The 13,249-nt window shown below is 40.8% G+C and overlaps 1 protein-coding gene across 6 annotated transcripts in view; it reads left to right on the top strand.

The window, feature by feature from the left end:
* Positions 1-3,293, top strand: part of MAP2K4 (mitogen-activated protein kinase kinase 4) — a 122,768-nt gene extending 119,475 nt beyond the window's left edge. For 4 of the 6 annotated variants that reach the window (XR_675352.5, XM_009432733.4, XM_511831.8 and 1 more), the window contains one exon: positions 706-3,293. Coding sequence is in view for 5 of the 6 variants with exons in the window: in XM_009432733.4 (XP_009431008.1) it covers positions 706-819 (114 nt within the window). In the remaining variant the exon portion in view is untranslated. The remainder of the gene's footprint in view (positions 1-705) is intronic. The other 2 variants (XM_063799021.1, XM_016932362.4) reach the window with 2 other exon arrangements.
* Positions 3,294-13,249: the final 9,956 nt, after the last annotated feature.

Genomic DNA, 13,249 nt, shown 5'->3' with positions numbered 1-13,249 from the left:
TTGTGACAAACTTATATCACAGTCCACCAATGACTGTAAAAATATCTAGTCAACATACTTAGTCTGTAAAAGAAAACTGTTGCTAGAGATGGAGTTTTAAAAGGTGGGTTAGTGAAGCAGATACTGGGACCCTGGCTCTGGAGAGTACAGGGAAGAAGCTCCTGGGGCAAATTTCTCTTGGGCCTCTTTTGGTCAAAAGAATTACAGCCTTTTTGTTAAAAGGTCAAAAGAAGAGGGCAAAAGGATTGCGACCTTTTTGTAAAAAGGTCCTCCTGTTGTATATAGGAGAAATGGAGGTTGAGATTTATATTGGTGTCCCAAGAGGAATAGCGACTGGCATTTGCGTCATTCTTCTTAGCTCTTAGATGGTGTGGTGGAGGCTCCAGCTATGTTTTGTGCTGAGTGACAACTTGGCTGTCTTCCTCAACAAACACTCCCTGGTATACAGATAAGTTTCCAGACCTCACTGCCAAGGTGGCACCTTCAAATCATTACCACGTATCCTCTCTCTAGGCATGCCCATGCCCATTAGCATATCTGCATGGAATAAAGGCTGTACTCGCCTCTCTGAACTTGTAGTGTTGCGGTATTTCACAGCTATGTGTGGTTGGGAGCCTGGAGTTCTATGTTCTATAGAAATTGGAAAATGTTCAGTTTGGGCTGTCATACAAACTTTTGACTTTTTTGTTTTCAATTTTCTTGCAGAAACATCCCTTTATTTTGATGTATGAAGAACGTGCCGTTGAGGTCGCATGCTATGTTTGTAAAATCCTGGATCAAATGCCAGCTACTCCCAGCTCTCCCATGTATGTCGATTGATATCGCTGCTACATCAGACTCTAGAAAAAAGGGCTGAGAGGAAGCAAGACGTAAAGAATTTTCATCCCATATCACAGTGTTTTTATTGCTCGCCCAGACACCATGTGCAATAAGATTGGTGTTCGTTTCCATCATGTCTGTATACTCCTGTCACCTAGAACGTGCATCCTTGTAAAACCTGATTGATCACACAGTGTTAGTGCTGGTCAGAGAGACCTCATCCTGCTCTTTTGTGATGAACATATTCATGAAATGTGGAAGTCAGTACGATCAAGTTGTTGACTGTGATTAGATCACATCTTAAATTCATTTCTAGACTCAAAACCTGGAGATGCAGCTACTGGAATGGTGTTTTGTCAGACTTCCAAATCCTGGAAGGACACAGTGATGAATGTACTATGTCTGAACATAGAAACTCGGGCTTGAGTGAGAAGAGCTTGCACAGCCAACGAGACACATTGCCTTCTGGAGCTGGGAGACAAAGGAGGAATTTACTTTCTTCACCAAGTGCAATAGATTACTGATGTGATATTCTGTTGCTTTACAGTTACAGTTGATGTTTGGGGATCGATGTGCTCAGCCAAATTTCCTGTTTGAAATATCATGTTAAATTAGAATGAATTTATCTTTACCAAAAACCATGTTGCGTTCAAAGAGGTGAACATTAAAATATTGAGACAGGACAGAATGTGTTCTTTTCTCCTTTACCAGTCCTGTTTTTCAATGGGAAGACTCAGGAGTCTGCCACTTGTCAAAGAAGGTGCTGATCCTAAGAATTTTTCATTCTCAGAATTCGGTGTGCTGCCAACTTGATGTTCCACCTGCCACAAACCACCAGGACTGCAAGAAGAAAACAGTACAGAAGGCAAAGTTTACAGATGTTTTTAATTCTAGTATTTTATCTGGAACAACTTGTAGCAGCTATATATTTCCCCTTGGTCCCAAGCCTGATACTTTAGCCATCATAACTCACTAACAGGGAGAAGTAGCTAGTAGCAATGTGCCTTGATTGATTAGATAAAGATTTCTAGTAGGGAGCAAAAGACCAAATCTCAGTTGTTTGCTTCTTGCCATCACTGGTCCAGGTCTTCAGTTTCCGAATCTCTTTCCCTTCCCCTGTAGTCTATTGTCGCTATGTGACTTGCGCTTAATCCAATATTTTGCCTTTTTTCTATATCAAAAAACCTTTACAGTTAGCAGGGATGTTCCTTACCAAGGATTTTTAGCCCCAAATCTCTCATATTCGCTAGTGTTTAAAAGGCTAAGAATAGTGGGGCCCAGCCGATGTGGTAGGTGATAAAGAGGCATCTTTTCTAGAGACACATTGGACCAGATGAGGATCCGAAACGGCAGCCTTTACGTTCATCACCTGCTAGAACCTCTCGTAGTCCATCACCATTTCTTGGCATTGGAATTCTACTGGAAAAAAATACAAAAAGCAAAACAAAACCCTTAGCACTGTTACAAGAGGCCATTTAAGTATCTTGTGCTTCTTCACTTACCCATTAGCCAGGTTCTCATTAGGTTTTGCTTGGGCCTCCCTGGCACTGAACCTTAGGCTTTGTATGACAGTGAAGCAGCACTGTGAGTGGTTCAAGCACACTGGAATATAAAACAGTCATGGCCTGAGATGCAGGTGATGCCATTACAGAACCAAATCGTGGCAGGTATTGCTGTGTCTCCTCTCAGAGTGACAGTCATAAATACTGTCAAACAATAAAGGGAGAATGGTGCTGTTTAAAGTCACATCCCTGTAAATTGCAGAATTCAAAAGTGATTATCTCTTTGATCTACTTGCCTCATTTCCCTATCTTCTCCCCCACGGTATCCTAAACTTTAGACTTCCCACTGTTCTGAAAGGAGACATTGCTCTATGTCTGCCTTCGACCGCAGCAAGCCATCATCCTCCATTGCTCCCGGGGACTCAAGAGGAATCTGTTTCTCTGCTGTCAACTTCCCATCTGGCTCAGCATAGGGTCACTTTGCCATTATGCAAATGGAGATAAAAGCAATTCTGACTGTCCAGGAGCTAATCTGACCGTTCTATTGTGTGGATGACCACATAAGAAGGCAATTTTAGTGTATTAATCATAGATTATTATAAACTATAAACTTAAGGGCAAGGAGTTTATTACAATGTATCTTTATTAAAACAAAAGGGTGTATAGTGTTCACAAACTGTGAAAATAGTGTAAGAACTGTACATTGTGAGCTCTGGTTATTTTTCTCTTGTACCATAGAAAAATGTATAAAAATTATCAAAAAGCTAATGTGCAGGGATATTGCCTTATTTGTCTGTAAAAAATGGAGCTCAGTAACATAACTGCTTCTTGGAGCTTTGGAATATTTTATCCTGTATTCTTGTTTGAATTCCTCCTCTATTTAAGATATATACATGGAATCGAAGTGTTTATGTAATAGTTCTATCCTTTTGCCTGCAGGTCAGTTGTAATAAATCTAGGATGTGATGATGACTTTGTAATTTGATTTTCTGAAATCAGACCCTGAGAGGGGAAAATCTTAAAGTAAATTACATTAAATTATCTGTGCATTTCACACCGGGGAAAATGACCTCCTTTTGGAAGTGTTTTATGGCTGCTTTCTTTTTCTTCTTCCTTCCCATGGCTACCCTTTTTGCTTATCCTTCTTGAAACCACAGATGTATCTGTTAAGCACAGCTTTGCTTGAACAGGTGTCACAGTCTCTTGAGTTTCTTTGTTTGTTGTCCTGACCTGCCCCAGCATTCTTAATGCTAAAGGAAGTGGGTACAGTTCTTCAACCTGTGTCATGGTGGAGAGGTACAACTTATAAGTCTATCTGGGCCCCGTGTATGGTTTCCAGCCATGCTCTCCGCTCTTGGTGCTACAGCTGCCAGGTGAGCATTAGATGTCAGGTTAGATACTGGGTTGGAATCACTCACTGTTACCTTAGAAGGGTAGGGAGGATTGTGGGTAGAAGACGTCTGGGGGTCAGACATGGGAGGTTTATGGATGAGAGGACAATGGAAGTGAACAAAAAGCCATGGGAGCCTGAAAACTGTTGGAGAAAAGCACTTTGCGGCTCCAGCACTGAATGTATCTGCTGTACTTTACCTCCTACCAGTGATTGATCAGATAACAGATTCATTGATATTATGGTGATTCAGCACCTTACCCTTGTGCCTGCTCCTAACTGTACCTGAGATACTATTACACAGCCAGATGTGGTATCAAACATTTCCCTGAGAGGGGTATGAAAGCAGGAATTCTGGCCTCTCCAGCTAACCTCAGCTGCTAAGGGAAAGGGTACCCATTGGGTTTCAATACTGGCATGAGAGATAGACTACACACTCCATGTTTCATAGGACACTGCCTTGTATTTGTTCATCTCATTTGATTCCAAATGCATCCCACTAAAATCAAGTGGCTGTATCCCCTTTTAGATACAAGAAAACCAAGGTCCGAAGAAGTGAAATTCTGGCTCAAATAACAGTAGGGAGCAGAGCTGAGATTCAAATTCAAGGCCGTAACACGTACCCTAAGAAGTTATATTAATTTAAAAACACTGCTATTAAAGAAGTGTTGTGGAGTTGAGAAGTAGAAGAATGAATACAGTTGAGGATACTCTGTTCATAAACCTGACCAGGGCCTGCTTTGTTGTTTTGGAAATGAGTTGAAGGCAGAGGTTCTGGGGGCCACAGTGGGGCTTAACATACAAAGTGATCCATACAAAGGCAACTGTGTAATTACCTTAGAATTAACTAGAGGAACTCTAGGTTGTAATTCTTAAGTGCAACACCTGAGAATTCAGTGTCATGGACTGAACGTCTCCATTAGCATGATAATGTGGCAATCACTGAGAATGAGTAAAGTGCCCTTTCATTTATTTATTTTTTATTTTTTGAGACAGTTTTGCTCTTGTTGCCCAGGCTGGAATGCAATGATGTGATCTTGGCTCTGCAACCTCTGCCTCCCGAGTTCAAGCAATTCTGCCTCAGCCTCCCGAGTAGCTGGGATTGCAGGTGCATACCACCACACCTAGGTAATTTTTTCTTTTCTTTTCTTTTCTTTTTTTTTTTTTGAGATGGAGTCCCACTCTTGTCGCCCAGGCTGGAGAGCAATGGCGTAATCTCAGCACACTGCAACCTCTGCCTCCCAGGTTCAAGCGATTCTCCTGCCTCAGCCTCCCAAGTAGCTCGGATTACAGGCGCCTGCCACTACACCCAGCTAATTTTTTTTTTTTGTATTTTTAGTAGAGATGTGGTTTCGCCATGTTGGCCAGGCTCGTCTCGAACTCCTGACCTCAGGCGATTCACCTGCCTCGCCATCCTAAAGTGCTGGGATTACAAAGAGCCAGCATGCCCGACTTCCCTTTAATTGATTCGATCCAACTGTCTTAGCTGCAGGAGGATAGAGAAAGGACACATAAGGTCTTGAAAGTACCGTTGGGACACTGGTTACTTGTCTTGGCAGTGTGTAGTGATTATGTGTCTCCATCTCTTGTGCAGGGCTGTCTGCACCAGTCACATCCATTGTTCCTGGGCTTATTGCTTGGGATGTGAGGGACAGAGAATCTAAAGGCTTGGTCTTAAACGTACTGGCTTGGTTTTAAATACCTCATTAAGTGGTTGAGGGAAAATGTAATCCGCAGTAATAACTCTTAGGATGAACTGTAAGAACCACGTCGTGGAAAATTGACACTGGACAACATCATAGAAGGAACACCTGTAGAATGGGAAACAGCTTGTCTTCTGGTAATTTAGTACAGACTGAAGTTATCTTTATATCTTAGTTCTTCCCATCTTTTCGATATGTGAATATCCAGAAATTCTCATCTCAAGCCTTGGAATCATAAAGATAGTGGTTCAGTATCTGCTTTTGATAACATTTTGTTTTTCTGATATGCCAAAATGTATTTATACATCTTAAATGTAAAGTGTAGTCCTGCTATTTAAAACTTGTTAACCCATATAGCATATAGTCACAATTCAGTAATTGTAATGCATAATGAATCAAATTTCTGTCTGCATTTGAAATTTATCTACATATGCATTCTGCTAAAGAACAGTATTAAGACTTCCAGTTTTTCCTAATTCTTACACAAATTTAATGTGAACACCACTCTTCAAGGAGATAGGAAGGGTATTCTGTTGCTCCAGTCCTACACATGCGTAACAGTACTAAATAATTAGGTAATTTGCCTAAGGTAATACATCAAGAGGGTATATAGAGCTCAGATCTCTTGATGGCTTATTAGGATTCTTTTTGTGTATGTGACAGGGTCTCACTCTTTTGCCCAGGCTGGAGCGCAGTGGCACGATCTTGGCTCACTGCAGCCTCTGCCTCCCAGGTTCAAGCAACCCTCCTGCCTCAGCCTCCTAAGTAGCTGGGATTACAGGCACCTACCACCACTCTTGGCTAATTTTTTGTATTTTTAGTAGAGATGGGGTTTCACCATGTTGGCCAGGCTGGTCTCAAACTCCTGGCCTCAACTAATCCACTCTCCTCGGCCTCCCAAAGTGCTGGGATTACAGGCGTGAGCCACCACACCTGGCTTGTTAGGATTTTTATGAAACTGTGCTTCCTGTTTGACGATGAATTACAAGGTTTAAAAGTAAAAGCTTGTTAGTTACATATGATTCCTGCCTGCTACACTTATTCTAACCCCTGGAACCATTTTCCTTTGGAAAATTGCCTTTAGCACATGATTAGAAGCAACGTTACTGATCATCTGCTCTCTTTTAATCCTAAATGGTATTTCACAGTTTAATTTCTTAGTTCATAAGACTTGATCTCAACCCACTTTTGTCTGTTTGTAGAAAGTAAATTCATTTTCAAATCATGAACAATAGTTTCATTCAGAAGCAGAAAATGTTAAGAACTTGTTAGGATCAGTTTTTGTTCCTGAAGGTGTCAGGGCCTTTCTTTAAAACTTGCTTTCTGATAAGTCCTTTCTCTTTCACCTTCCACTTCTAATTAGGGACCAAGTTCTTTGATTATGTTTCTTTATTTTCTCTAGTTCAATTTATTTCTGTCTGTTTCCATTGCCACTATCCATTCATTCCTCACCTCTGGTTTTGCTCCCTTTGGACCCATCCCCACTACTGTCCTTAGCCTTTCTAAAGTACTACTCTCATCATGTTCTTCTGCTTAAATTCCTTAGTTAATCCCTGGGATATGCAAAATGAAGGCCAAACTCATGGTTTTAGATGTAGTGTTATTTAATCCTGAACACATAGGTAGGACTTATCTTCATCTTAAAGATGAGGAAATGGGCTCACTGTGATTGGTAACTTGCCCACTATTTCACAGCCAAGGAGGAATCTAGAAAGATCAAGAATAGGGCATGATAATCAATGAGTGGATAAAGAAATCGTGGTGTGTATATACCATGGAGTACTACTCAGTCATAAAAAGGAATGAAGTAATGGTATTTGCAACAACCTGGATGGAATTGGAGACCATCATTCTAAGTAACTCAGGAATGGAAAACCAAACATCATATGTTCTCACTCATAAGTAAGAACTAGGCTATGAGGATGCAAAGGCATAAGAATGATACAGTGGACTTTGGGGACTCGGAGGAAAGGGGAAAAGATGGGAGTAGGGTGAGGGATAAAAGACTACACACTGGGTACAGTGTACACTGCTTGGGTGATGGGTGCACCAGAATCTCACAAACCACCGCTAAAGAACTTATTCATGTAACCAACCACCACCTGTTCCCCAAAAACCTATTGAAATAAAAAAACTAATAAAAATTTCTGTTAAATGTGAAAAAAGGAATAGGGCATGAATCTGAAAAGGTAGACAGTCATATAGGAAATGGTGCATTGTGCCAATAATGTTGAACTTTATCTCTTAAGTGCTGGTGAGCCATATGGGATTTTAAGCAAGGAGATGGTTTGATCTGATTTGTATTTTAGACAATTCATTTCAGTGACTAGCCTAAAATGGAAGTGGGAAGACTTGGACACCAATTAGAAAACTTGTAATATTTTAGGCAAAAAATGTAAAAAGAGAGGTAAAGTGGTAGAATTGGGAATAGAGAAAGGAGAATTTTATGAGATACTTTATTGGTTCCCAATCAAAAGTGCGGGGTAAAGAAGCCTGGAATAATGTTTTCTGGTTTGAGTGGTTTGAGTTGTTTTATACCATCTGTTGCACCATTCATAACCTTTCATGGTTTACCAAATCTGCTTTGCTCTTTTATGCCTTCTTGTTGCATAAGCTGGTTCCTTTTGTCTGAAATTCTTTTTTTTTTAACTTGCCTTTTGAAAGCACCTACTCATCTTTTAAGACCTTAGGTTAATGTCAGACAGTTTAGGAACCCTTTCCCAAGTCTATTCTTTGAGCTCAAGAGAACAGAATATGTATTTCTACATATATTTATGTTACATTTGATCATGTTGAGTTATGGTCATTCATACGTTTCCTTACTTGTTGGTAATTTGAAGTCAGTCTTAGTCATATTTATGATCCAGTCCTCTAGTCAGCCTGAGGCTGTCATATTATGATACTGATTTTCTGTTAGAAAGGCCACATACACCTGATTTTATCACATTTGTTGAAGATGGCATTTTATTCTATTTAGCTTAGATGATTTTCCCCTAGAATGCAAAATAAATTGGATTAATGTATCCATGGCATACTTCTGTTAAATGCAAAGTGAATATGGCTTGTAATTGGGGCTATCCTACCACACAGTCAAAGGTTAGCAATCAAATTTTAGGTAGTGTGTAAACAAAAGTAGTCAATTGTCAGTAGCCATTAAGAAAGTACTAGTGTGTTCCATTTCTGACAGAATGCTAGGTTATATAGTATTAACTATACTCCCAATTGGAGTAACTACACTGGCAATTACAAAATAAAAATATTTATTTTTAAATGCTTTTCTGAGCTGGCACAAAAATAAGGAATCTGTCAAGCTCCCATATAAATAGAAGCAGGGACTGTGAATTCCAACCTGCTTTTACTTTTTTCTAGAAAGTAAATCCATTTCCAAAGCATGAAGAGTTGCTTCAATTGAGGACAGAGAAAAGAATTTGCTAGATCAGCTTTTGTGTCTGAAGATGTCAGGGCCTTTCTTTGAAACTTGCCTAACCAAGTGCCAACAAGTAGGTCTTTCATGCTGAAAGTTTCTGCTGAACGCTGGGAACCTTGAGCTTTGAGGGATATCTAATAGGAAATCCTCCAATAAAGCTGAGACCCCAAAGGGCTCCATACAAATTGTAAAATAGGAAAATAAATGTTCAATTCATCTCCAACGAAAATCTGTTGGAGATGAATTGAAACATCTTTGCCTTCATCTTGGCGTATGTTGGAGGAAATTTCCAAGAATCCATAACCACAAGTCAACTTCCATGTGGGTTCATGGTTAAATTCACTATCTCTGTGGTTCAAAACCCTCAACCAGAGAATTTAAATGGACCTAGGTTGGTAATATGTAGGTGGCCGATAGAAGCAAATAAAAATTATCTTCTGAGAAACTCTCCTTCAATTCAGGCCTCAAAGAATACTATAGGTAAGGTTCAAAGGGAAATGAATAGCTCACAGTCAAAAATCACAAACACAGAGGCCAAGATGGCTATTTGAAGCAGCTGCTGTCCATGGCACTCATGGAGAGGAATGAAAGCGGTGAGTGAATTCAGCCCCTTAACTGAAATCGCCAGGTTCTCACATTGTGACTGACTAGGCAAACAACCCACGAAGAACTGAGGAAAGAAGGGTGAGGCAATGGCCCACCCAGGAGTGGCACAGAGCCAAAGGAACCCCAATCTCCAGCCAAGGGAAGCAATGAGTGAATGTGCGACCCTGCCTGGGAAATCATGCTTCTCCCATGGATCTCTGCAATCCATGGATCAGGAGACCTGCTCATGAGCCCAGGCCACCAAGGCCTTGGGTTCAATACACAGAGCTGTGTGGAGTTCTGGCAGACTGGCCACTCACGCACACACACAGAGACTCAGGAGTTTTACATCTGTTGTCCCCAGGATCCCTGGCAAGGTGGGAAACCCGTTTGTACATACCCTGGGGAAAGGGGCTGAATCCAGGGAGCCCAGCAGCATCATTCTGTGAGTCCAACTTCCACGGCACCTCACAAGTTAAGACCCACTGGCTTGGAATTCCAGGCCACCAATGGCAACAGGCTGGAGTCTGCCTGAGTTGGGACCATGTTCCCTGAACAGAGGGAGAGCCGCCATCTCTGCAGTTTGGTTGACTCAGCCATTTCAGCCTGATGGCTTTGGAGAATCCAGATGGTCCGGATGAGTAAGGGTCCCCCACAATACAGCACATCTGCTTTGCCAGATTGTGGCCAGACTGCTTCTTTCAGTGGGACCCCAATTCATTTCTCCTTACTGGGTGGGGCCTCCCTGCAGGAACTTCAGCCACTTTAGCCAGGGTTATATGGACAGAGCTCTGATCTCTTCCTGGGATGGAGATCCAGGGGGAGGGGTGGCCACCATCTCTGCAGATTGATCAACTCAGCTGTTCCAGCCTGATGGCTTTAGAGAGTCCAAGTGGTCTGGGCAAGGAAGAGTCCCCCCAACACAGCACACCTGCTCTACCAAAAAGCAGCCAGATGATTTCTTTAAGTGAGTTTCTGATCCCATTCCTCCTGACTGGCTGAGACCTCCCAACAGGGGTCTCCAGACACCTTCTACAGGAGCGTTCAGGCTGACAGCAGGTCACTGTTCAACTGGGACAGAGCTTCCAGAGGAAGGAGCAGGCTACCATCTTTGCTGTTTCATAACCTTCACTGGTGATACCTCCAGGTATGGGGAAAAACTGAGGCAACTAGGATCTGGAGCAAGCCCCCAGCAAACTGCAGCAGTCCTATGGAAGAGTGGCCTGACTGTTAAAAGAAAAACAGAAAACAACAACATCAACAAAAAAGACCCCACAAAGATGCCATTCAAAGGTCAGCAACCTCAACAATCAAAGGTAGATAAGTCCACAAAGATGAGAAAGAATCAACACAAAAACACTGAAAACTCAAAGCTAGAGTGCCTCTTCTCCTCCAAATGACCACAACACCTCTCCAGCAAGGGCACAGAACTGGGCTGAGGCTGAGATGGCTGAATTGACAGAAGTAGCCTTCAGAGGTGGGTAATAATGAACTTTGCTGAGCTAAAGGAGCATGTTGTAACCCAATGCAAAGTACCTAAGAATCATGATAAAACAATACAGGAGCTGATAGCCAGAATAGCCAGTTTTGAGAGGAACATAACTGACCTGAAGGAGCTGAAAAACACAATACGAGAACTTCGCAATGCAATCACAAGTGTCAATAGCAGAATAGACCAAGTGGAGGAAAGAGTCTCAGAGTTTGAAGACCATTTTTTCTGAAATAGGCAGACAAGAAGAGAGAAAAAAAGAGTGAAAATTAATGAATAAAATCTCTGAGAAATAGATTATTTAAAGAGACTGAACCTATGACTGATTGGGGTACCTAAAAGAGAGGGGGAGAATGGAGCCAAGTTGGAAAACATACTTCAGGATATCGTCCAGGAGAGCTTTCCCAACTTAGCAAGACAGGCCAACATTCAAATTCAGGAAATGCAGAGAACCCCAATAAGATATGCTGTGAGAAGGTCATCTCCAAGAAACATAATTAACAGATTCTCTAAGGTCAAAATGAAAGAAAAAATGTTAAGGGCAGCCAGAGAGAAAGTCCAGGTCACCTACAAAGGGAAGCCCATCAGACTAGCAGTAGACCTCTCAGTGGAAACCCTAAGCCAGAAGAAATTGGGAGCCAATATTCAACATTCTTAAAGAATTTCCAATTCAATATTTCATATTTAGCCAAATTAAGCTTCATAAGTGAAGGAGAAATAAGATCTTTTTCAGACAAACAAAAGATGAGGGAATTCATCACCAACAGGCCTGCCTTGCAAGAGATCCTGAAGAAAGCACTAAATATGGAAAGGAAAAACTGTTACCACCTGCTACAAAAACACACTAAAGTACAGAGACCAGTGACACTATGAAGCAACCACATAAACAAGTCTGCAAAGTAACCAGCTAGCATTAGGATGACAGGACCAAATTCACACCTAACAACACTAATCTTAAATGTAAATAGGCTAAATGCTCCAATTAAAAGACACAGAATGGCAAGCTGGATAAACAGCCAAGACTCATCAATAGGCTGTCTTCAAGAGACACATCTCTCATGCAAAGACATACATAGGCTCAAAATAAAAGGATGGAGGAAAATGTACCAAGCAAATGGAAAACAGAAAGAAGCAAGGGTTGCAATCCTAGTTTCTGACAAAACAGACTTTAAACCAACAAAGATAAAAAAGACAAGGGCATTATATAATGGTAAAGGGTTCAATTCAACAAGAATTGAATATATCCTAAATATATATGCACCCAATACAGGAACACCCAGATCCATAAAGCAAATTCTTAGAGACCTACAAAGAGACTTAAACTCACACATTACTAGTGGTAGACTTTGACACCCCACTGGCAATATTAGACAGATAATTGAGACAGAAAATTAACAACAATACTCAGGATCTGGATCCTGAACTCAGCTCTGGATCAAGTGGACCTGATAGATGTGTACAGAACTCTCCACCCAAAAAAAACAGAACATACATTGTTCTCCACATCACATGGCAGTCACTCTAAAATTGATCACATAATCAAAAGTAAAACACTCCTCAGCAAATGCTATTAAAATAGCTGAAATCATAACAGCAGTCTTTCAGACAACAACACAATCAAATTAGAACTCAAGATTAAGAAATTTACTCAAAACCACACAAATACATAGAAATAGAACAACTTGCTCTTGAATGACTCGAGTAAATAATGAAATTAAGGCAGAAATCAAGAAGTTCTTTGAAACTAATGAGAACAAAGAGACAATATACCAGAATCTCTGGGATGCAGCTAAAGCAGTGTTAAGAGGGAAATTTATAGCACTAAATGCCCACATCAAAAAGCTAGAAAGATCTCAAGTTAACAACTTAACATAACTACTTAAAGAACTAGAGGACCAAAAGCAAACAAACCCCAAAGCTATCAGAAGACAAGAAATAACCAAGATCAGAGCTGAACTGAAGGAGATAGACACAAAAAAAAATCCTTCAAAAAATAAATGAATCCAGAAGCTGGCTTTTTGAAAAAATTAATAAAATAGACTGCTGGCTAGACTAATAAAGAGGAAAAGAGAGAAGAATCAAATAGACGCAATCATAAATGATAAGAGGGATATCACCACTGACCCAACAGAAATACAAATGACCATCAGAGAATACTATAAACACTTCTATGCACATAAACTAGAAAATCTAGACAAAATGGATACATTCCTGGACACATATACCCACCCAAGACTGAAACAGGGAGAAATTGAATCCCTGAATAGACCAATAATGAGTTCTGAAATTGTGGCAGTAATAAATAGCCTACCAACCAAAAAAAGTCCAAGACCA

Source organism: Pan troglodytes, chromosome 19 (genome assembly GCF_028858775.2).
Source record: "Pan troglodytes isolate AG18354 chromosome 19, NHGRI_mPanTro3-v2.0_pri, whole genome shotgun sequence".
In the NCBI taxonomy this organism is placed as follows: domain Eukaryota; kingdom Metazoa; phylum Chordata; class Mammalia; order Primates; family Hominidae; genus Pan; species Pan troglodytes.
This window is presented reverse-complemented; position numbering and strand designations above follow the sequence as displayed.